Source organism: Ovis aries, chromosome 8 (assembly GCF_016772045.2).
Source record: "Ovis aries strain OAR_USU_Benz2616 breed Rambouillet chromosome 8, ARS-UI_Ramb_v3.0, whole genome shotgun sequence".
Lineage (NCBI taxonomy): Eukaryota > Metazoa > Chordata > Mammalia > Artiodactyla > Bovidae > Ovis > Ovis aries.
Window position 1 is genome coordinate 53,571,142 of NC_056061.1, and position 23,097 is coordinate 53,594,238.

At 37.2% G+C, this 23,097-nt stretch overlaps 1 protein-coding gene across 12 annotated transcripts in view; it reads right to left on the reverse strand.

Annotated features, from left to right (window-relative positions):
• PTPRK (protein tyrosine phosphatase receptor type K) overlaps nucleotides 1-23,097 on the reverse strand; it is a 618,756-nt gene that overhangs the window by 91,551 nt on the left and 504,108 nt on the right. For all 12 annotated transcript variants that reach the window (XM_027972455.2, XM_060419596.1, XM_060419594.1 and 9 more), the window contains exons 12-13: nucleotides 19,353-19,626; nucleotides 16,483-16,519 (exon numbers count right to left, since the gene is read on the reverse strand). In XM_027972455.2, coding sequence (XP_027828256.1) covers nucleotides 16,483-16,519; nucleotides 19,353-19,626 — 311 coding nt within the window. The remainder of the gene's footprint in view (nucleotides 1-16,482; nucleotides 16,520-19,352; nucleotides 19,627-23,097) is intronic.

Here is a 23,097-nt window from a genome sequence, read left to right on the forward strand (position 1 = left end):
AGCCCAGTAGCCAGCCTAGAGAAATACTGAATTATGTGAGGTGAAGTGTTAGCTACATATTTCTTAGGACCTTTAGTGTTTTTTTCTTCTTTATTTCTTCACAAAAAAAACCTTTCTTATTTGCTCTTATCTTTAGTGCACTGTCAGATCACCACCAATGAGCCATATTTACTTCAAACAATCTTCCCTACTGGCTGAACATGTCAGCAGAATACCTGGCCAATACAAAGCAACTTTTTATAAAGGAGTCAGAACTGAGATGATGGTTAACAGGGAGCGCAGAGGGAAGCTTTACTAAGACAGTGAAACCCTACCTCAAAGGCACAGCTCAGGTGAATTTACACCTGGGAAAGATAGCAGGAAAGAGACCAAGAGAGCAGGAGGTATACAAGAACCGATGGTTTCCTTAAAGGCAAAGACTGGGACTTTAAGAGGCACAGGTGTTGTAAATACGGTAATGAAAGTATGAAAGTGTTAGTCGCTCAGCAGTGCCCAATTCTCTAAGACCGCATGGACTGTAGCCTGCCAGGCTCCTCTATCCATAGAATTCTCCAGGCGAGAATATCGGAGTGGGTAGCCATTCCCTTCTCCAGGGGCTCTGCCTAACTGAGGGATTGAACAAGGGTCTCCTGCATTGCAGGCAGATTCTTTACCACCTGAACCACCAGGTAAGCCCCCTACATATAAACAAATTCTGTTCCAAGAGTATATTCCTAAGTCGAATTTGTTCCTAAGTCCAACAAAGTCAGCCTAGGTGCTCAAACAACACAATCGGCTATACAGTACTGTACTGTAAAGGTTTCAATACTCCTCACACACAAAAAAAGTACATAAAAAACAAACACATACAAAAAATAAAGAAAACACTAACCAACAGTACCTTGAAAAGTACAGTAGTACAGTACAACAGCTAGGATTTAGGGGCTGGTAGCAGTTCCAGCAATATCACCACTGCTTTTATGCTTGCTTCTAGCAACCAGTCCTTTCTGAAGGATATCAGCCCTGAGATTTCTTTGGAAGGAATGATGCTAAAGCTGAAACTCCAGTACTCTGGCCACTTCATGCAAAGAGTTGACTCATTGGAAAAGACTTTGATGCTGGGAGGGATTAGGGGCAGGAGGAGATGGGGACGAGAGGATGAGATGGCTGGATGGCATCACTGACTCGATGGACATGAGTATGAGTGAACTCCAGGAGTTGGTGATGGACAGGGAGGCCTGGGGTGCTGCGATGGGGTTGCGAAGAGTCGTACATGACTGAGTGACTTAACTGAACTGAACTGAACTAGACATCTTAGGGTTGAAATAAAGATACCGTACTACTGTACTCTTTATAGTATTGTACAAAAGTACACAAAAGCACAACTGCTTGTAGAAGCTACACACACATGATGTACGTCAGACATGTGATCTACATGTACGTGACTGGATATGCAAACACATGTTCAGGTCTTGGAAAGTTTGCAACTTGAAGGTTTGCATATAGGGAACTTACTGTAACAGCAACGGACAGCAATGAAAACACTGTCCTTTTGAATTTACAATATGGAAGGCAAGTCTGCACACACAAACATCTATCACCAAGAGGTTTAAAAGGACAATCTGTATATTTCATGAAAGGTCAGTGATACTTAAATTGTAAACTTCCTTCTGCTACCACCAGGGTTATGCAAAATGTGGTGACAATCACTTTGTCACCTTCACCATGGTATTTGCAAATGTGAATTTCTGCATTTCCTAAAACAAGCACTTGGAGATGGTAACCTCTTTCCCAGCAAATTCAGCAGGAGTTCTAAGAGTAAAGAGTAGAAAGTGAAAAGTGAAGTTGCTCAGTCGTGTCCGACTCTTTGCGATCCCATGGACTGTAGCCTACCAGGCGCCTCCATCCATGGGATTTTCCAGGCAAGAGTGCTGGAGTGGGGTGCCATTTCCTTCTCCAGGGGATCTTCCAGACCCAGGGATCAAACCTGGGTCTCCTGCACTGCAGGCAGATGCTTTACCGTCTGAGCCACAAGGTAAGAATTAAATAAGATTCCAAATTTTAAAGTTTGGTTGAAACTCATAAAATACAGCAGGAGACAAATCTAGAACTCTTTATATGTCTTGGTGGTAACATTCATTTTCTGTCTTTAAAATGAAAACATAATAAACTATATGTACTCAAGCATGTGGCATTTTTTATATCTCAGATTTGCAGAATCTGAGAAATTTTTATTTTTGAAAGAAATTAGGATTTTACCATGATTTTTATAAGACTAATTGGTGCTACATAATTTACTTGAGAACACTGATCACAAAAATACACACTTTACTATTCTAAAAGTTTTAAAAACATAGAACAAATTAAAAATGTAATTCACTATCTTTTCTTCCCATCAATCACACAGTGGTCACTGCTCATTCAACAAAGATCCAATTAACTTTTGACTCTTATGCCGTTTATTAAATCAGAGAGATAATCTTTAAAGTAAGCCACATTTCATTAAAAAATGAATAGAATGCATAATTTCAAACACTAAACTGATAGAGGATAAAGGATACTTTTTCTATTATGGGGCAATAATCATAAACCAATGCTGTATAACACTCTGCAAATGTGTTTCAATGAGGCCAAACTGGATCTTAATCTTTTATTCCTACAACAGGATAAATACAGAAAAAAAAAAAATGAGAGGCAGAGTTCACATTACCATAACACTGCAATAAAACTAGTGCAATCCTTTTGATGTGGGGATTCACTCTAAAGACCTGTTTTTAATTGCTAAGAATAAAAATAATTTAATTTTCTATCACTCAGCATTTGCCTTTTTCAACAAAGGATTAAAATAGGGAATCAATACTGCCTTGCTTTGTTTGCAAATATTTTCTCCCATTCTGAGGGTTATCTTTTTGTCTCGTTTATGGTTTCCTTTGCTGTGTAAAAGCTTTTAAGTTTAATTAGGTCCCATTTGTTTACTTTTATTTTATTTTCATTACTTTAGAAGATTATGAAAAGGAGGTGATGGGTCAAAAAAGATCTTGCTGTGATTAATGTCAGTGTGTTCTATGCTTTCCTCTAAGAGGTTTATAGTGTCTAGCCTTATATGTCAGTTCATTTTGAGGTGTTTTGTGTGTGTGTGTGTATGGTGTTAGGGAATGTTCATTTCTAATTTCACTCTTTTCACACGGAGCTGTCCAGTTTTCCCAACACCACTCCCTGAAGAGACTGTTTTTTCACCATTGTGTGTTCTAGCCTCTGTATTACATTAGGTTGACCACAGCTGCACGAGTTTATCTCTGGGCTGTCTATCCTGTTCTATCAATCTATATTTTTGTTTTTGTGCCAGTACTATGCTGTCTCGATCACTGTAGCTTTGTAATATAGTCTGAAGTCAAGGAGCCTGATTTCCTCCAGCTCCATTTTTCTTTTGCAAGATTGCTTTAGCACTTTGGGGGTCTTTTGAGTTTCCATACAAATGGTACAATTAAATGTTATAATTCTATGAAAATGCTCTTGGTGATTTGATAAGGAGTGCATTGAATCTGTAGATTGCTTTGGGCAGTATAATTACTTTCACAATATTGATTTTTCCAATCCAAGGACATGGTATATCTCTCCATGTGTTTGCGTCATCTTGAATTTCTTTCATCAGTATCTTACAGTTTTCTGAGTACAGATCTTTTGCCTCTCTAGGTAGGTTTATTCCTAGGTATTCTTTTTGTTGCAATAGTAAATCAGATAGCTTCCTTAATTTCTCTGATTTTTCATTGTTCAGGAGTATATAGAAATGCAAGAGATTTCTGTGTATTAATTTTATAACCTGAAACTTCACCAAATTCATTGATGAGCTGTAGTAGCTTTTCTGATGGTATTTTTAGGATTTTCTATGTGTAATGTCATTTGCAAACAGTGACAACTTTACTTTAATTTGGATTCCTTTCTTTTTTTTCTCTGATTGCCACGGCTAGAATTTCCAAAACTATGATGAATAAGAGTGGTAAAAGTAGACACCCTTGTCTCGTTCCTGACCTGAGAGGAAATGCTTTCAGGTTTTCACCACTGAAAATGTTGTTTGCTGTGGGTCTGTCATGTTCAAGTTTTATTATGTTGATGTAGGGTCCCTCTATGCCCACTTCCTGAGTTTTTACCATAAATGAGTGCTGAATTTTGTCAAAAGCTTTTTCTGTGTCTATTGAGATTATCATATAGTTTTCATTCTTCAGTTTGTTAATATGGTGTATCACATTGATTGATTTGTGTGCTTTGAAGAATCCTTGCATCCTGGGTTAAATCCCACTTGATTGTGGTGTATTGTCCTTTAAATGTGTGTGTTCCTTTAATGAATTCTGTTTGTTAGTATTTTGTTGAGGTTTTTTTTTGTCTATGTTCATCAGTGATAATGACCTGTAATTTTCTTTTCTGTGTGAGATATCTTTGTGTGGTTTTGGCATTAGAATGATGGTGGACTCATAGAATGAGTTTGAGAGTATTCCTCCCTCTGCAATTTTTTGGAAGATTTTGAGAAAGACAGGTTGTAGCTCTTCTCTAAATGTTTGATAGAATTCACCAGTGAAGCCATCTGGTCCTGGACTTTTTGTTTGCTCAAGATTTTTAATCACAGTTTCAATTTCATTATTTATGATTGGTTTGTTCATATTTTCATGTTTCTTCCTGGTTCAGTCTTGGAAGGTTGCACTTTCCTAAAAATGTGTCCATTATTCTAGGTTGGTCATTTTGGGGTGCATGTAGTCTCTTATGGTCTTTGGTATTTGGTGGTGGTCTCTGGAGCTTGTGTGGACAGAGGATTCCTTGGCTTAGAAGGGGACAAGCATGCTTAGATAGGTGCCCCTCCTAGCGCCCATGGAGGCATGAGGCTGGCTGGTAGGGAAGGAGGTTGCCGTGGAGGCACCTCCCTTGCATGCCACTCAGCAATGGTACCTTGCTTCTGTGGTGACCCAGAGAAGTGCTTCTATAGCTTCTTCTAGAAAAGTCAGAAGTGCTTCTGTAGCTTCTTCTGAAAACATTCCCAGTTGTGGAACTCCTTACTCCTATCGCTTCATGCTGTCTTTTCACAGCCAGCAGTTGTCCCCTCCCTGGATCCACTTTCCATCACTCAGCCCCTGTCCGCACCAGGAGACACAGGACTCAGGCTGGGGTATGCAGGCAGCAGCACAGATCATGGGCACAGTTCTTACTTTGTCCTGCCTTTCACAGGCCAGTTGCTGCATTTCTCACCATTCCTGTTTCTGCCCTAGCTGATTTTCCCTCTGTGAATGGGCTTTTCTGAGTGTGGGAACCTCTCTTCACTTTCAGTTCCCCTCCAGGGGCGCTGGTCCCTTCCTGTTTCCTCTTTTTGTTTTTTTCTTTCTTTCATCCTATCTGGTTGCATGGGGATTCTTCTTGTTCTTTTAGGTGTCTGATCTTCTGCTAGTGTTTAGCAGGTGTTCTGTGATAACTGTTTCATTTGTAGATGTATTCTTGATGTTGTTGCGAGGAGATGTAAATTCCATGTCCTCCTATTCTGTCATCTTGACTTTTCCCCAATATTCATATTTCTACTGACAGTCTGTTAAAGGCAATCCAAGCTTTTCCTGTCTTGCTCCTCAAAATTTTTCCAAGCCTCTGCTCAATTCCAAAGTCATGTCCATATTTTTCGGTAATTGTTTCAGTAAGACTCATCTTCCAGGTACCAAAATTGTATTAGTTACTTTTTATGCTGCAACAAATTGCCATACATTTGTGTGCTAAAAAGCACAAATTTATTATCTATGGTTCTAGCGGTCAGAAGTCCTAAATGAATCTTGTGTGCTAAGTCACTTCAATCATGTCCAGTTCGTTGCGACCCTATGTACTATAGAATGCTGGCTTCTCTGTCCATGGGATTCCCCAGGCAAGAATACTGGATGGGGTTGCCATGCCCTCCTCCAAGGGATCTTCCTGACCCAGGAATCAACCCACCTGTATTATGTCTCCAGGATTGGCAGATGAGTTCTTTACCACTAGTGCTACTCGGGAAGCCCATAAATGAATCTTACAGTACTGAAATTAAGATTTGGCAGGCCTGTGTTCCTTCTGGAGGTTCAAAGGGGAAAATTGTTTTTCTTGCTTTTTCTAGTTTTCTGAGGCCACCTGCATTCCTTGGCTCATGTTAATATTCTATATATAACAAGGTTGTGTATGCTAGCATTATTTTCAATTTAAAAAAATTGTTTATTATAAATAGAGTAAATGCTCTTCAAATTTCTATAATGTCTACTAATATTCTTAATAGACAATTGCTAAAATTATAATAAAATAAATATAATAATAAGTAAATAAAGTTCAACTGGCTTCTTAAAACAGATTAAAAATCATCACTGGCCAGAAACTTCCCATCAGTAACTTTGCAGTTTTTGAAAGCTTCCCATTACTTTAGAATACTTATATAGCATACATACTTACACTACATACACAATTTTTATTCTATTTTTATAGTCTTCACTTTAATGAAAATTAATATTTGAAATAATGGTATTAGTCACTCAAGCAACATTTTTCTTTTTACATTTTTTCCCATTCTAATAGTGTAGCATAATTTAGATGGAAGGGAAGCAAAAACTGACAAGACTACCAAAAGGACAAAGTTTTTATTCATAAAGAAATCAAATACTTCAAATTATGTCTAAAGTATGTTAATAAAATAAAAATGTAGTAAAAAAAACATGACTGATACATCTTAAAGGCATTGAAAAGTGGAATAATTCTAAAAAACAACAACATTCATTCCAAAAAGATTGCATTTGTATTAACTATCGGCATGGACTTCACAAATATAAGCAGATACTGCCCTTACTCTCATAAACCTTACAGTTGATCTAGAAAGGTCTTTATCCTAAGAGATTTCTGAATAATATATAATTTGGAGAATCATTAGCTTTTGACTTCACTGTAGAAATACTACATTTTTATTCTACTATAGTTGTTTGAAAGCAAAGGGATATTTTAGTTTTGCAAATAAGTTGAAAAAATCTACTAGCTGCTAGTTTTTAGTAACTTGCTCTATATTCAAAGAAAAAATTGACAATGATAAGGTCTTTGACAGAGCACAGGGAAATACTGCTGCCTAAAAGAAGTTAGTTCCAAGCTATGAACCATTGATAAGCTTTATTAAAAGTGTACTTGTTCCCTGCTTGGTTTCACATAGATATAATTTCATTTTCCTCAGGCTGTAGTCTATTACTAATACACTTTCTTGCAATTCCTTCCCTTCTGAGTTGAAGAAAAACGAAACCTCAAATTAGACTAATTTTTGAAAATGAGGACAGACACACAATTGGCTGGAAAAATGATGCACAGTTTTTCTCCCTTGCAAGAGAAACGAGTATGAGTACCAGCAAGAGTACTTAGGCATTTCAGAGGAAGAACAATAAAATTATTCTCACTGATTACAAATTTTCAGAAGAGCTGGCAGCATTCTTTAAGATAATTCAGTCCTAGGGACCAATAAGAGCCCGACCTCATCCAGAATTTCTTACTAGCCAAACTGAACTATCACAGTTGACCTTAGATTCCATCAGAATGTGCTCAGTTGCTCAGTTATGTTTGACTCTTTCTGGCCCCCTGAACTGTAGACTGCCAGACTCCTCTGTCCATGCAATGTTCCAGGCAAGAATACTGGAGTGGAGTGCCATTTCCTACTCCAGGGGTCATCCCAACCCACGGATCGAACCCACATCACTTGCATCTCCTGCAGTGGAAGGCAGATTCTTCACATTAGCACCACCAGGGACGCCCCTCCATCAGCATAAAAAGCAGTGTAAGCAGATCTGAAAATTTCTTTCTGATGCTTTACCATTTCCTTCCACATTTCCCTGGCAAAATATAAAGCATCTTTGCACAATTTAAGAAACTACGGTTAAGATTTTAGAGCCTGAGACCCAATTAAATATATTTTTTTCTTCAGACCTCACTCCTACTTTCAAATTCCCCTTTGTTGCAGTTGTAAAGATACAGCACAAGAGTGCAATTTAAGAGCCGAGATTGTTGAGATGTACTCAAGTTCATCTGTGATAAATATGGTGGGAATGAATTCAGTCAAAAAGATTCCACACACATGGTACAACCAAATGGAGCTTCTATGGTATTACTGTAACTTCTTGACAGACTTAGAGTTCTTTTTCTTCTCATGCTTGTTATTTCTGAATGCCTGATCACTTAAAAAAGAACTTTTACCCATCTGCACACTCAGAGGAAAGGGCACCAATGAAAAATTTGACAAAAGCAGCATTGGACAAAATTAAAACTATAAAGCAAATTCTTTTTTTAAAAAAACTAATCTTATCCAGTAATTAGAGGAAAGATAGCAAAGGAGGGAAGAAATAATAAATAAAATATCACCAGAATTTGTAAGTGTTATCATATATTATTTATAAAATCTATCCACACCTACACTTTTGTGACAAGTAAATTTTTAATATTGGAATGCACGCTTAAAATGTATGCTAGCACTGAAGTCACAGTATTTTGAGGGATTGGCAAAGATCTATATCATCATTGTTTAACATAAGTAATACTCTGAATTAATAATGATCTGATTTAGACCATTCCTGGGATGGGAACTTACAAGAGTTAAGTGAACACCTTTCACAATTACAGGTTAACCTTGGGTTTATCAAAAGAATAAATAAGCTGATACTAAATAAATGGGTGAATGGAGATATGCATAATTCAGTGGTTGGAATTCTCTTCCCATGGCTTCTCAGAGAACCATGTAGGTTCTTCCTTCCTAGCTCACAGGGACTTAGTTAGGATAAATCCTATCAAAATACCTGCATCCAAGAGGCAAATGGATTCCTGATACTCTATAAAGAAAGCTGAGTGCCAAAGGATTGATGCTTTTAAACTGTTGTGTTGGAGAAGACTTTTGAGAGTCCCTTGGACTGCAAAGAGATCCAACCAGTCCATCCTAAAGGAGATCAATCCTGGGTGTTCATCGGAAAGACTGATGCTGAAGCTGAAACTCCAATACTTTGGCCACCTGATGCGAATAACTGACTCATTTGAAAAGACCCTGATGCTGGGAAAGATTGAAGGCAGGAGGAGAAGGGGACAATAGAGGATGAGATGGTTGGATGGCATCACCAACTCAATGGAAATGAGTTTGAGTAAACTCCGGGAGTTGGTGATGGACACGGAGGCCTGGCGTGCTGCAGTTCATGGGGTCGCAAAGAGTTGGCCATGACAGTGACTGAACTGAACTGAACTGATACTCTAGACTGACACCTAATAAGAGATTCCATATTTTTAAATGTCAATTTTATTTTTCACTACTATTCCTAAGGGAAAATAAAAACCAAACATCAGTTTAGACAATACCTGCTGCAAGTAACAGATTACCCACCACTAGTGGTTTTGATAATAAGGGCATTTATTTGTTTCACATTTAAATATATGGTTTAAGGAGTTCCAGCAAGGGGTTGCTCAGCTCAGAGTTTTTAGGTCTCTGAGTTGGCTTGTTTTCTTTGCTGTGCTCCTCTTGTTAGCCAATTTGGCTCTCCACTTTTTAAATATCACACCCTTACAACATAATGCTCATGATAAGATGGATGAGTTGGTGGTTGTTTTTGCCATCTCTCCTTCTAAAATTCAGGAAGAAAACATTTTCTTAGAAGCCCAGTGATTGATCTCAAACTGTGATCATCTGAGTAGCAGTAGAATCAGTGTCAGCATAAGCCTGTGAGAAATGCACATTCTTGGGCCTCTCTCCAGGCCTACTAATTCAGAAACTCTGGAGCTGATGCCCAACAATCCATTTTTCAAAGCCCTCCAGGTTGTTCTGACTCAAGCTAAAGTATGTTGTTGTTGTTCAGTGCTCATTTTTGTCCGACTCTTTGAGACCCTATGGACTGCAGCATGCCGGGCTTCCCTGTCCTTCACCATCTTCCAGAGCTTGCTCAAACTCATGTCCATCGAGTCGGTGATACCATCCAACCATCTCTGCTGTCCCCTTCTCCTCCTGCCTTCAATCTTTCCCAGCATCAGGGTCTTTTCTACTGAGTCAGTTCTTCCCATCAGGTGGCCAAAGTATTGGAGTTTCAGCTTCTGCATCAGTCCTTCCAATGAATATTCAAGACTGATTTCCTTTAGGATAGACTGGTTGGATCTCCTTGCAGTCCAAGGGACTCTCAAGAGTCTTCTCCAACACTACAGTTCAAAAGCATCAATTCTTCGGCACTCAGCTTTCTTTATGGTCCAACTCTCACTTCCATACAGGACTACTGGAAAAACCATAGCTTTGATTATATGGACCTCTGTCGGCAATCACTAAGATCAGTCTGATTCATCCCCTGAGGCTGAGGCCACCTTCCCTCTGCTGTGAGGACTCTCCCATGCATGGGTCCCTCCCTTGTTTCTTTGACCTTAACAGAGTGTCTTTCTCTGATGTTGTTGTTCATTCTCTCAGTTGTGTCCGATTCTTTGAGACCCCGCGGACTACAGCACACAAGGCTTCACTGTCCTTCACCATCTCCTGGAGCTTGCTTAAACTCATGTCCATTGAGTCAGTGATACCATCCAACCATCTCTTCCTCGGTTGTTCCTCTTTCTCTGATAAACATACACAAAACAGCAATGCCCTAAACACACATTTCTTATCCCCTACCCTCACCATATCACATATGTATTTCTGTCTGGTGTGTTTCCCTCTACTGGAATTTAAGTTCACAGAAGTTAGGACTTTATCTATATTTAGTCACTGCTCTGTCCCCAGAACCTAGAATTTTTGGTGTATAACAGGTATTAGATAAATGCTAGATATATGGCTGGCATATTGATATCCAAATGAAATTGGAATAAGTCAAAGAATGGTTAATGGGTAGACAAACAGCAGTTTGTCAAAGCAAACTACTGACAAGTGGAGATCTGGAATAAAATCATTCCTGTCTGGAAAACTTAAGTGTTTGTTATAATGTAAAAAAAATAGCTGTATTTCAGTAACTTAAGAAAAGAAACTCCTTTCTCACCTTAAATGCTCTGTTCCAATAAACTTACTTATACTACACTTTTCTGTTTTATCAGATTTGATACCTTTTATTGGAATGGACAGATTTAATCAACATAGAAACCACCATAAAATTAAAAATTTAAGTTGCCAGTTTTCTTCTAGAAATATAGGTTCAAAGTGTAAATTAAATTACTTATATAAACAGATGATAATACTTTCAACTTCATATACTATTGGTCTTATTTCTTAGTTTTATTCTAGGGAATTATTTGATATCTTGATTACTCATCAACGCTTGCTTGCCTATAGAACAATTTTATGTAAATGAGTACATGGTTGTGTAAATGATAATTTCATATTGAGAACATTTTAAATGATATAATATTCTAGTGTTAGTTTAATACAGATAAAACATATTTCCAGAGAAGTACTTTTTAAAATCCATTAAGTGACTTCTATTATAATTTGTATATTATTTTCACATTTAAATCTGACCATTAAAATATCACTCACTGCATAATTTCATTGAGAAAAAAATAATCATGGTATACATTCTTTATGGTACCATGGCACCATACTCTTAGCTGCTAATTTAAAAACAATTTTGTAGGTGTATACCAATTTAGACCATTATATGTAATCATAAGTAAAAAGACAGAAAGCAAACTGATAGCAGCCTAAAACACGATGTTTCAGTGATCCGAGAGACTTATGCCTATACATGCTGAGTATTCAGGCTGCACAATGCTCTTCACTGGACAAGTGACTTTTTAAGGTTTCCTCCTTTTCTTAATGTACCACAGGAACCTTTCCTGAGACTTATTCTCCTTTTTGCTTTTCAAAGATAACACTGGACTAAATTCCTTTTTGTATGTTTATAGCTTTGGCTTTGGATATGTTATTTTATAAACAGTTTATGACTTTCATGATTTCCAGTGCAATTTATATTAAACACTTCTACTCCATTCCTGACACGTACTGTCTCAATGACTTCTTAACATAAATGTGAGTCAGAGAGCAGGATCAATGATCCCAACATCAATGACCCTAACTCCCAGAACACTTCTTTTGTCTCATAATATATATTCATATCACTATTTATTTTAGAAATTATGACATTGATTATACATGTTTTCCCTACCAGTCAAGTAAACACCTGTTTTCTCTTTATGTGTTGCCTTCAGATGTGACTTCCGAGAAAGCAGGAAACACAGGACGATTTTTAGATAATTTTCACAGGTCAAATTATTTTCAAAATGATTGTGCTGTTCTAGTGTATGGGCTAGTTGCTCTTGGCTTTTAAATTCTTTCACATTTCACAAAAGAATTTTCAGTGCCCTAAGTCAGTATAGTGCATGCAATTTTAAGTATACAGTTTAATAGGTTTTTTCATACATATACTAGATACCTGTGAAATATCCAATCAACCCTTGCCCAGAAGGTTCCTTCATCCCTCCCTAATCAATATGGTTATGTCATTTAGTAAGTGTATTTTCAAAATGCCTTGCTGCAAAAGTTTTAGTTTTCATACTGAAAAATTTTATATAGCATGGCTGACTATACTTGTATGCTGCGAAACTCTGCAGGGCAGGAATAGAGACACAGACATAGAGAACAGACTTATGGACACAGCAGGGGAAGGAGAGAACGGAACAAACTGAGAAAGCAGCATTGAAACATATACATTACCACATGCAAAACAGATAGCTAGTGGGAAGTGGCTGGAAAACACAGGGAGATCAACCTGGTACTCTGTGACAACCTAGAGGGGTGGGATGAGTTGGAGGGTGACAGGGAGATTCAAGAGGAAGGGGACACAGGTGTATTTATGGCTGATTTGCATGGTTATATGGCAGAAACCAATACAACACTGTAAAGCAATTATTCTCTAATAATATTAAAAATAGAGTCAGGTAAACTAATTTTACCTTTTTTCCTATGTAAAAAAATGCTAAATGATTATAGTAATTATGGTGATGATAATATATCAGTTAATTCTTAACTCATAGTTACACTAGGCACGCTTTAGGCACTTCATATATACATACTACTTTAATCTTCACAATAATAGTGAGGGGTAGACATCCTGGAATGAGAAGTCAAGTGGGCCTTAGAAAGCATCACTACGAACAAAGCTAGTGAAGGTGATGGACTTCAAGCTGAGCTATTTCAAATCCTGAAAGATGATGCTGTGAAAGTGCTGCACTCAATGTCAGCAAATTTGAAAACTCAGCAGTGGCCACAGGACTAGAAAAGGTCAGTTTTCACTTCAGTCCCAAAGAAAGTCAATGCCAAAGAATGCTCAAACTCCCACACAATTGCACTCATCTCACATACTAGTAAAGTAATGCTCGAAATTCTCCAAGCCAGGCTGCAGCAATACATGAACTGTGAACTTCCAGATGCTCAAGCTGGTTTTAGAAAAGGCAGAGGAACCAGAGATAAAATTGCCAACATCTACTGGATCATCGAAAAAGCAAGAGAGTTCCAGAAAAACATCTATTTCTGCTTCATTGACTATATCAAAGCCTTTGACTGTGTGGATCACAGTAAACTGTGGAAAATTCTGAAAGAGGTGGGAATACCAGACCACCTGACCTGCCTCTTGAGAAATCTATACTCAGGTCAGGAAGCAACAGTTAGAACTGGACATGGAACAACAGACTGGTTCCAAATAGGAAAAGGAGTATGTCAAGGCTGTATATTGTCACCCTGTTTATTTAACTTCTTTGGCGAATACATAATGAGAAACGCTGGGCTGTAAGAAGCACAAGCTGGAATCAAGATTGCCGGGAGAAATATCAATAACCTTAGATATGCAGATGATACCACCTTTATGGCAGAAAGTGAAGAGGAACTAAAAAGCCTCTTGATGAAAGTGAAAGAGGAGAGTGAAAAGTTGGCTTAAAGTGCAACATTCAGAAAACTAAGATCATAACATCTGGTCCCATCACTTCATGGGAAATAGATGGGGAAACAGTGGAAAGAGTGTCAGACTTTATTTTTTGGGGCTCCAAAATCACTGCAGATGGTGACTGCAGCCATGCAATTAAAAGACACTTACTCCTTGGAAGGAAAGTTATGAGCAATCTAGATAGCATATTAAAAAGCACAGATGTTACTTTGCCAATAAAGGTCTGTCTAGTCAAGGCTATGGTTTTTCCTGTGGTCATGTATGGATGTGAGAGTTGGACTGTGAAGAAAGCTGAGCACCAAAGAATTGATGCTTTTGAACTGTCCTGTTGGAGAAGACTCTTGAGAGTCCCTTGGACTACAAGGAGATCCAACCAGTCCATCCTAAAGGAGACTAGTCCTGGGTGTTCATTGGAAGGACTGACGCTGAAGCTGAAACTCCAGTACTTTGGTCATCTCATGTGAAGAGTTGACTCATTGGAAAAGACCTTGATGCTGGGAGGGATTGGGGGCAAGAGGAGAAGGGAATGATGGAGTATGAGATGGCTGGATGGCATCACCGACTTGATGCACGTGAGTTTGGGTGAACTCTGGGAGTTGGTGATGGACAGGGAGGCCTGGTGTGCTGCAATTCATGGGGTGGGAGAGTCGACATGACTGAGCAACTGAACTGAACCTGCTGAGATACTCTAACATTCTCATTTTTAGAATGAGAATTTTATTTTGTTCAACTTAAAAGAACAGTAAGAAGTGGCAAAGGCAGGGTTTGAACCCATTAGTGGGGCCAGATTTCTTTCACTCAAGAAACAATACTGTCAACCTGAGACCCAGAAACACCACAGGGTTGGATTTCTAGGCAAAGAAGAAATTCCCATAAATGGACTATATCTTATTACCTCTGAGTCTCTGGGAAATATTCTATGCCACATGGTCAATCTGATTTCCATAATCTCTATTCTCCTGCAGTCAAAATATCATATGCTATTGGTCATCGTAATTTTATCTGTATGAGTGAGGGATAAAATAACACTTAAGTGTATATAAATGTAAATAGCTGAACAAGAAAACTTAAAATTTTAGAATCCTTTATGGCTCAGATGGTACAGAATCAGCCTGCAATGTAGGAGATGCAGGTTCAATCCCTGGGCCAGGAAAATCCCCTGGAAAATGGCATGGCTACCCACTCTAATATTCTTACCTGGAAAATCTCATGGACAGAGGAGCCTGTTGGGTTGCAATCCATAGGGCTGCAGAGTCGGACAGAGTGACTAGCACTAATATGCATATTTAAGAAACTTCTTGAAGGCTGATGTGAGACCATTTTACATTTCTGGTTTTGTTTTAAATCTGAAAAACTTAGGACCTAAATGGCTTCTGCTATTATATTCTAAAAATCTCAATTTTAACTCTTGATACATATGCCAAGTTTATAAAATAAAATGCCTATACACTTCATGCATCTATGTATGCCTTCTCTTTTCCTTAATTTAAGTTTGCTTTATTTTTAAAAAAATCATGAGGAACCCTAGTATTTGAATTGAAAAGTGTATATTACTTTCTCTTCTGTGAAGCTTTTTTATTACTCCTCATGAGTCAAGGGGAAAGTCTTTTGTTATTGCCTTTACAAATCAAGAGTATAAAACAAACGCTTAATTGAGCAGACTGAGGATTAGATTGAGAAAAATGATAAAAGGAAAGATGCCAGCACAAACAGAATATGGCCATTCATTTTTTACTTTAAATGAATCAACTAGTGCTATGAATGGGGACCTAATACTAATTCTGGCAGCAAACCACCCAGAGCCTCAACCCTCTGCGGAGCCCTATGTTTGTGTGCGGACAGCTTTTTCTCATTTTTCTTGCTAGAATACACCAAGTAGCTCTCTTTCCCTGTTGGCACAGTTACATAACTCTTAAATGAAGGATTATAAACATAGTGGAATACAGGAGACTTTCTCCCACTCTGAACTCTAAATACTCATTCAAAGATGAAAATGCTTTCTCTTAAAGAAACAACACAACTAAACTACAATATGCAATGTCAGGAGAAATAGCCCTGGCTGTTCCCAGACCTAATTTCTTGGCAACAGTTGGATTAAAAAAATATTTTTTAATAAAAAAGGAAAGAATCTTCAATCCACCTATACTACTGATATGGACCTGTTTCCATCCTTACCCTTACATATGCCTAGACTAGCTGTCTTTTGTGTTTAATTGTCTACAACCAAAAGGTTGTTAAATAAGGAATTTGCTGTTTCGAGCAGATATTGCTGAGGTTTTCATAATATGTTGGTTAATCAGCGGCACAAGACCTCTCAGACACTAAAATGGCAGAAACAAACCCTTCTGAAGTTTTCTAAATCCTTCTTATTGTCATAACAAGATTCCTCCGGTCAAGTACTAGGGGATGAAAAGTAGCACACCATTACTTGTCAAAGACACCCAAGTGAGTCAGAAAACTTGGCTGGCAGTTTACCTGGGCCCAACTACAAATACTCTGTAATAGAAGTGCCACATTTAATTAGCCCTGAAGCAGGGAACAAAGCTCTTTCATTTTAGAAAGTTGGCAAATGGAATTTGGAAAAAAAAAAAAAAAGCAAACCTCTTACCTTTGGTAGCAATTCGTACACACTGGGTTTTAGTTTCCTGACGGAATAAAAAAAGTCAGTTATAAAAAAGTGAAAATAGTCAGTTATAGGTAATGTTTCCTATTTCATAAACTACAGTATGAAGATTAATCTGGGGTTATAAAGTAGGTTTCCAAAGAATAGAATCATAGCATTAAAGACACTATTTTTTATATGTTTTCACAGAGATTTCTAAAAAATGTAAAATAACTTAAAAAAACTAGTATTTTCTAAAGGTATCTCTGTTTATCTTGTAATGAAACAGGATATCTTGCTGGGACAAACAATCCAGCATTCTATTTGAATTTATTATACTTTTTGAATGATCATAAAGAAAAAATATATTCCCAAAGCTAATACAAATCAGACCCAAATATAAATTTCATGTTCATCTCATACCTGTAGATTCAGACCAAAGCTGAATACTAGACAGTTTTGCTTTGATTCTAGCATGACTAAGGAGCTACATGATAAAAGTAATAAAATTGCATCACAGTTGCAGTATATTTCATCTGCTCTTTTTTCTTTTTTAATTTAGGTGTTAGGGATTAAATATTTCTTGGTGGGATTATTTTTCTTCCTCTTGCTAGACAGATGAGATCAGGAAGTTGAAGGAGAAATGGGAAAGGACAAGACATTTCAGAATTTAAAAACTCTTTTCTCTTCCTTTTATTTTTAAATGTTGTGGGGTGGTACTAGGAGGGTGAAACACACCTCGAGGTCTGCAGTTCACTCCTCCAAAATTTAGTTCATTCAGTTTATATCTTTGAATATATATCCTTGAATCCAAGAGGTTGGATAAGATGTTAAAGGTGGTGAACACAACCGAGGCTGTTTGTTTTCAAGATGTGTATGTAACTCCATCTTGAGTAGCTTTATAGATAGATAAACCAAGACTTTGTATACTTTCCTCAAATGGCAACCCACTCCAGTATTCTTGCCTGGAAAATCCCATGGACAGAGGAGCATGGTAGGCTACAGTCCATGGGGCCGCAAAGAGTTGGACACGACTGACTGACTTCATTCATTCACTTAAGCATTTGTTATTTTTAAATTAAAGTAAAGCACTGAGGGAAAAATTAGTAATTAAAAATGAAAATCTGCACTTTTTATTATTTAACTGTGACCTGAAGCCTTCACAGTACACTTCAAGAGACTGTTTCACAGTACCATAAAGGCTCAAAGGAATACTGATTTCTTAAAAGCAATTGCTGTTAACTCCATCAGGATTACCAGTCTCTGCTGGTAGAAGCCATGTCAACTTTAATACTTTTTTTCCAAGATAACTGTGAAACATACTATTGCTACTCTATATTTTGGTTAAACCACATGTAGATATATTAACAATCAGAAGAGAAAATTCATATCAAAGCTTTTAAAGAGTGCCAGAGAAAATTCTTTATAAGTAACAGACATTCATTAACACTTCTCTCATATCACAGACCAAGTTACAAAAGTTGATTTGGAATCTCTCACCTCTCTAAAGATGAATACCCAAACACAGAACTATGCTACTTTATACCCAGAATGGAATAAAACTTCTGTGGTTGTCTCTTTTTTGAGCAGCCCCATCATGGCAGTGGTACGGAATGATGTGTGGGTGGAAAGTAGGCAGCTGACTCCTACTTATATAAAAATAAACTAGAAGATGAGAAGAGCATTTTTAACCATGAGCAGCCTCTGGCTTTGAAGTACATCTTAGAAGATGTTGTGACATTTTCCTTTCCATATACTGTAATCCAACCATACAAGTAAGCACAAAGATAAAGTTTTCATTCAGAAGCAGCCAGTCAATACCCTAAGTTCTTGCGATCCCTTACAGAAATGCAAATAGATTACTATGTCGTGCAATGAAATGATTCCAGGATATAACAGGACTGCTGCAATTGGATATTCCACATCATCTCCCAGGTACCCATCTCAGGGACTCAATTCCTCAAAACCAACAATTTCCTACATAGCTACAAAGTACATAAAATTGTCATTCTTCTATTGAATTTTAAGTTGTAGAAGGTTTCTATTTTCAATTTTTTTTTCTATACCTCCCTGCAAAAAAAAAAAAATTTTTAAATAAAATATGCTTTAGGAAAGAAAATCTTTCAGGAGAACGGCATGAGACATGAAAGCCCAGGTTATTTCCCTACATATGGAACCCCTGGTAGTTTCTACCTTCCTGTTGTGTTTCCCTCTTCAATATTCATTTGGGAGCCGTGGCAGTGTTCAACAACAACTGCGTCCAAAATGGGAAAAGGAGGGGCAGCCAGGGAATGGAAAACAGACTTCTCTAACCGCACAGCATCCCGACATCACCAGGCTGCCTTCTGTTTAGGTTCTGTCAGATATACCACAGGCGCCCTATTACTTTGTAATCAGAGGACTGTTACCAGTTATTTACTATTTGGCTTGTACCCCCTGAAAACTTTATAAGGGTTTATTAGCCTGCTGTGGAACACGCATTCTGTTTATCCTACAGTAAATTTAATCTCCTGAAGTGTGCCACTATTGAGCAAAACAGACAGAACAATGCTCTATGTTTACAGGGGCTGGAGGCCTGGCAACAGTACACCCATCTTTTCAAATCATTTTACTCACAATTGCTCTTGTGGGCTTTCCTGAAGAGGGCTCAAAGAGAAGCGGTTACTAGGAAACAGGAATCCTGTGCAATATAACTGGCATGGAGCTCCGCCCCTACAATAGGCCCCAAACCACGCATGCTGCTAGGAACAGAAACAACACCCCCTACACACTGAATTTTTTTTTCTTCCCTTGACAAATGTTACTGAGTATTTATAAAGTTTGACTGTGGCTAATCCTCAGGGCAGTGAAAAAGCAAAATCTTGGAGGACGCTCACCTTCTCCACACTACTCATGGCTTGGAAATAGATGTTGTATCCTTTGCGTGGAGCCAAAGGGGGGTTCCAAAAGCCCTGATAGGTTCTGTTATCGCCCACGGTGAATGGGGCAGGTTCCGGAAGATTCCCTGGGGGCAGTTCGGCAGCAAAGTAGTATGGTGCCCCCCCACTCATGGCATTTTGGTACGTGACAGGGACCTGGTAGCATTCCATGGCTCCGGTTTCTCTCTTGGTTCGGTGGGGATGCAATTCCTCCACAACAATCTGATAGGCACTTTTTGGAAAAGGAAAAACAAAGCACACAATTAGAGACTCTAGATACTGAGCTTTCTCAAAAAAAGGAATGGGGTGTTTAATATCAACATGCAATGTTTCAGCCTTTAAAGTCAGTCTTAACCTCCTGTATTCTGATTTTCAAGCTCTTTTGCAGTAAAATAGCATTTCACATGGATTCTGTTTCCCCCAACCCCAATATAATCACTAAGGACCTGAAAAAAAAAAGAAAAGACAAATCACCATAGAACTCTGCACATTTTTAAATGTTGAGAGATGAGATCCCTTAATAAGGAATCTGACATTAACCAGAGACATATCATACATTAAGTTTTTTGTCTGATATTTTAAAATGTTTAAAGTTAACATTTTCCTTTGAAATCATAGTGTGGAAGGCCTCGCTCCAAGGCTCAACAGAGTGACTGCCTCAGAGCGGGGCTTGAAGCACCAGCTTGTGGTTGTCATCACGCTAGAGACAGGACGTGCTGACAGGCTTCTCCACCTCTTGACCTTGCCATGGCATCAACACTGGCTCAGAGCTATGCAGATCTAAAGCACAAGTGACATGCTGCAATACGGGCACAGATGGACAGAAATCTGTCCTCGCCACTGAAATAGACTGCCTCCTTCTTCTATAGTTGTTAATAATAAAATGTTACAAATTGTAGAAACAGATGGTATTTGGCCCATTACAGCTCAAACCTAAAGCTTCTAATACCTTTCTTAAAAGTCTTAAAACTTTCCTCTAATAGCTAGTCTTTTACAGAGGAAAGGAGAGAAAATAATTGAACTTTAAAGTAAATATCCACCTCACCACTAATTAAAATTTTAATTCTATTTCTGAAACTGGTATATTAATAATTTTCCCTGTAGGACATTCTTTAGGAAAATATACATTTTTTTAGGTAATGTACAAAATTTGAAGGTAATGTACACCTGAGAAAATGGACATTATTAATATACTGTTATTTTACTGTATATTACATATATATATAATAAGTCTGTAAAAAATATATAATTTAATTTCCTGACAATTACGAGAGAAAGTACTATGGTCACATATAAGTTAAAAATAAATCAGCTGTGTGTAGGGCTGTATGCTTGAATCTTGAATTTCCAGGCAAATTAGATCATTCTATATAGAGAAAATAGTTGTTATTCAATGCATCTCCAGCAGTAATAGAACACTTTCTTTAATGAACTTCCAAAAAATAAAGGAGAGAGAAAGAGAGAGATAAAAGTTGCATCTAAGACAACATTAAATTCTATGCTAGTTTAGAATTGAGTATAAAAGGTTAACTTAATATACACTCTGTCATACTTACAAACAGGAAAGCTGCACAAATTAAGAGAAAGGAGATTTGTATATTAAAGACTTTCTTTTCCTCCTAATTATTTAAGTTCCCATTTTCCATTAAAACTGTGCTAAGAAATAGGCAGATTGGTATCAATCTCCTTTCCTTTAGAAATAGGACAGAAATTGTACTAATGTCAGAAATTGAGATTTGAGAAAGTAACTAAGGCAGAATTCTATGTTATTTGAAATTATCCATACTGCATCATTCCCTATACCTCTGCCAAGTTGGGTCTCTAAGCTCCAAGGAATGCTACTGACAAGATACATGCTCTTTGAGGGGTATGTGGAGCATACACTTGTCAATTTTAAAATACAGGGAAACATAAGCATAGCCCTTGGAGAGAGAGAGAGAGAGAGAGAAGATCATAGCTGACACATGTTATGTTAGGCAAGCCTAGTCTTTTCTTTTTCTGCTTATTTTCAATTTAGAATCCATATTTGTATGTTATACATCTGTATATCCTATGGATACATTCATACATGTGGATAAACTTGCACATGCGCACTACTTGAATAAATCTAACCTTATATTCTTGTCCTAATGGACAATATTGATAATTACCCAACCTTGTTAATCTTTAACTTAATCTTTAAAAATAAATTCCTTGTTAATTAGCCCACATCTCTAGAAAAATCCAGAACATCTAGTGAACATTCAGTCTTAACTAATTCTATTAAACTGACACAGGTTGTACAATCCAAATCAAAGAACTTCATACACGACAGCTTGTCTCTTCAGATCTATTAAGAACAAAAGCAAACTGCTGATGTTAGAGAAGAATAAGAGAAGACAAGTCTGCTCTTTGGGAAAGATCTCATTGAACTTGAGATGGAGCTCCAAACTAAAATTATAAAGTTCATTTTAAAAATAAATTTTCTTATCTTCCTTCCTCTTATCTCAATTCGTCTGAGTAGGCTGTTCTTTAACCATATACTCCTCATTTTTCTAAAGTTTTTTTTTTCCTGATACTTATTTATCACTACAAATTAATTAAAGGGCAGAGAGTAAGAAATAAGAAATCAAATTAAAAGTTATTTGACTGATTACATGAAATTGGCCTATGCTCTTTCAGCCTTGTGGTGTTTAATTACCTAATTATTAAGTACTAATTCTATCTATATGTACTTAAGTCTAGCTATATCTAAATATTACTTGAGTTTAGTACTCTGGCAATTTTAAATATTCCAAAGCCACATGAATAATTTTATTCACTCTTCCTATATTTCATATTTCCCCATTCTTCTTAATTACCTTTTTAAAATACTTCCATAATTAGGTTAAAATCAATATACTGACATCATGAATCTTTACTCAACACTCAAAATATGATTTCTTTATGGTAAAAAACTAAAGATGATTTCACTATACTATACTTTAATTTGATTAAACATTGGTATGGCATCATTTTTAGTTTTTTAGGAGGCTAAATAATTACTTCTTTCATACAACTTCCCTTCAGCTGTAAGACTTTATAGGGATTTTTGCTATTAACTCAAAGCAATTATATGATAGACATGGTAGATATTCTTCCTGATTTAATGCTTTAAAATGTTGGATATGAATGCAAAGCCTTTGCATTCCATGGACTTTTTTTTTTAACCCACACAGAGTCAGACACAACTGAAGCGACTTAGCAGTAAGTAAACCCTCTGTGATTCTGATTTAAGTTTTAGCTTGTATGATTTCTAGGTGATAACAACTCACAAAGTATTCAATGTATACTTCCTCATTTTTTAATTGAGAATGTCACCTTAAAGCTTTAGGAGAAATTCCCTAGCTCCAATGTTTTACAATTCCTCTAACCAACAAACCTCCCAAGATCTCATAGCCACTATCATTCCTATTGACTGCCCCAATGCCAACATTCTGATAATCCACAGAGTAAAGGCTTAATTACCATATTTTAACATTAATTTTTACTGGAGTATAGTTGCTTTACATAATTATCATTTTGATGTCCATTACATTTCCTTCTTCCCATCTCTTCACTTCTTAACCATGCAAAGCAGGTCTATCACGATTTTCCTATTTCTGTAAGAGGAACTACTAGTTGAAGAATCAACAAAGCTCGAAACATTGGCATTAATGTTAACAAATTTTATTTTTAATCATGT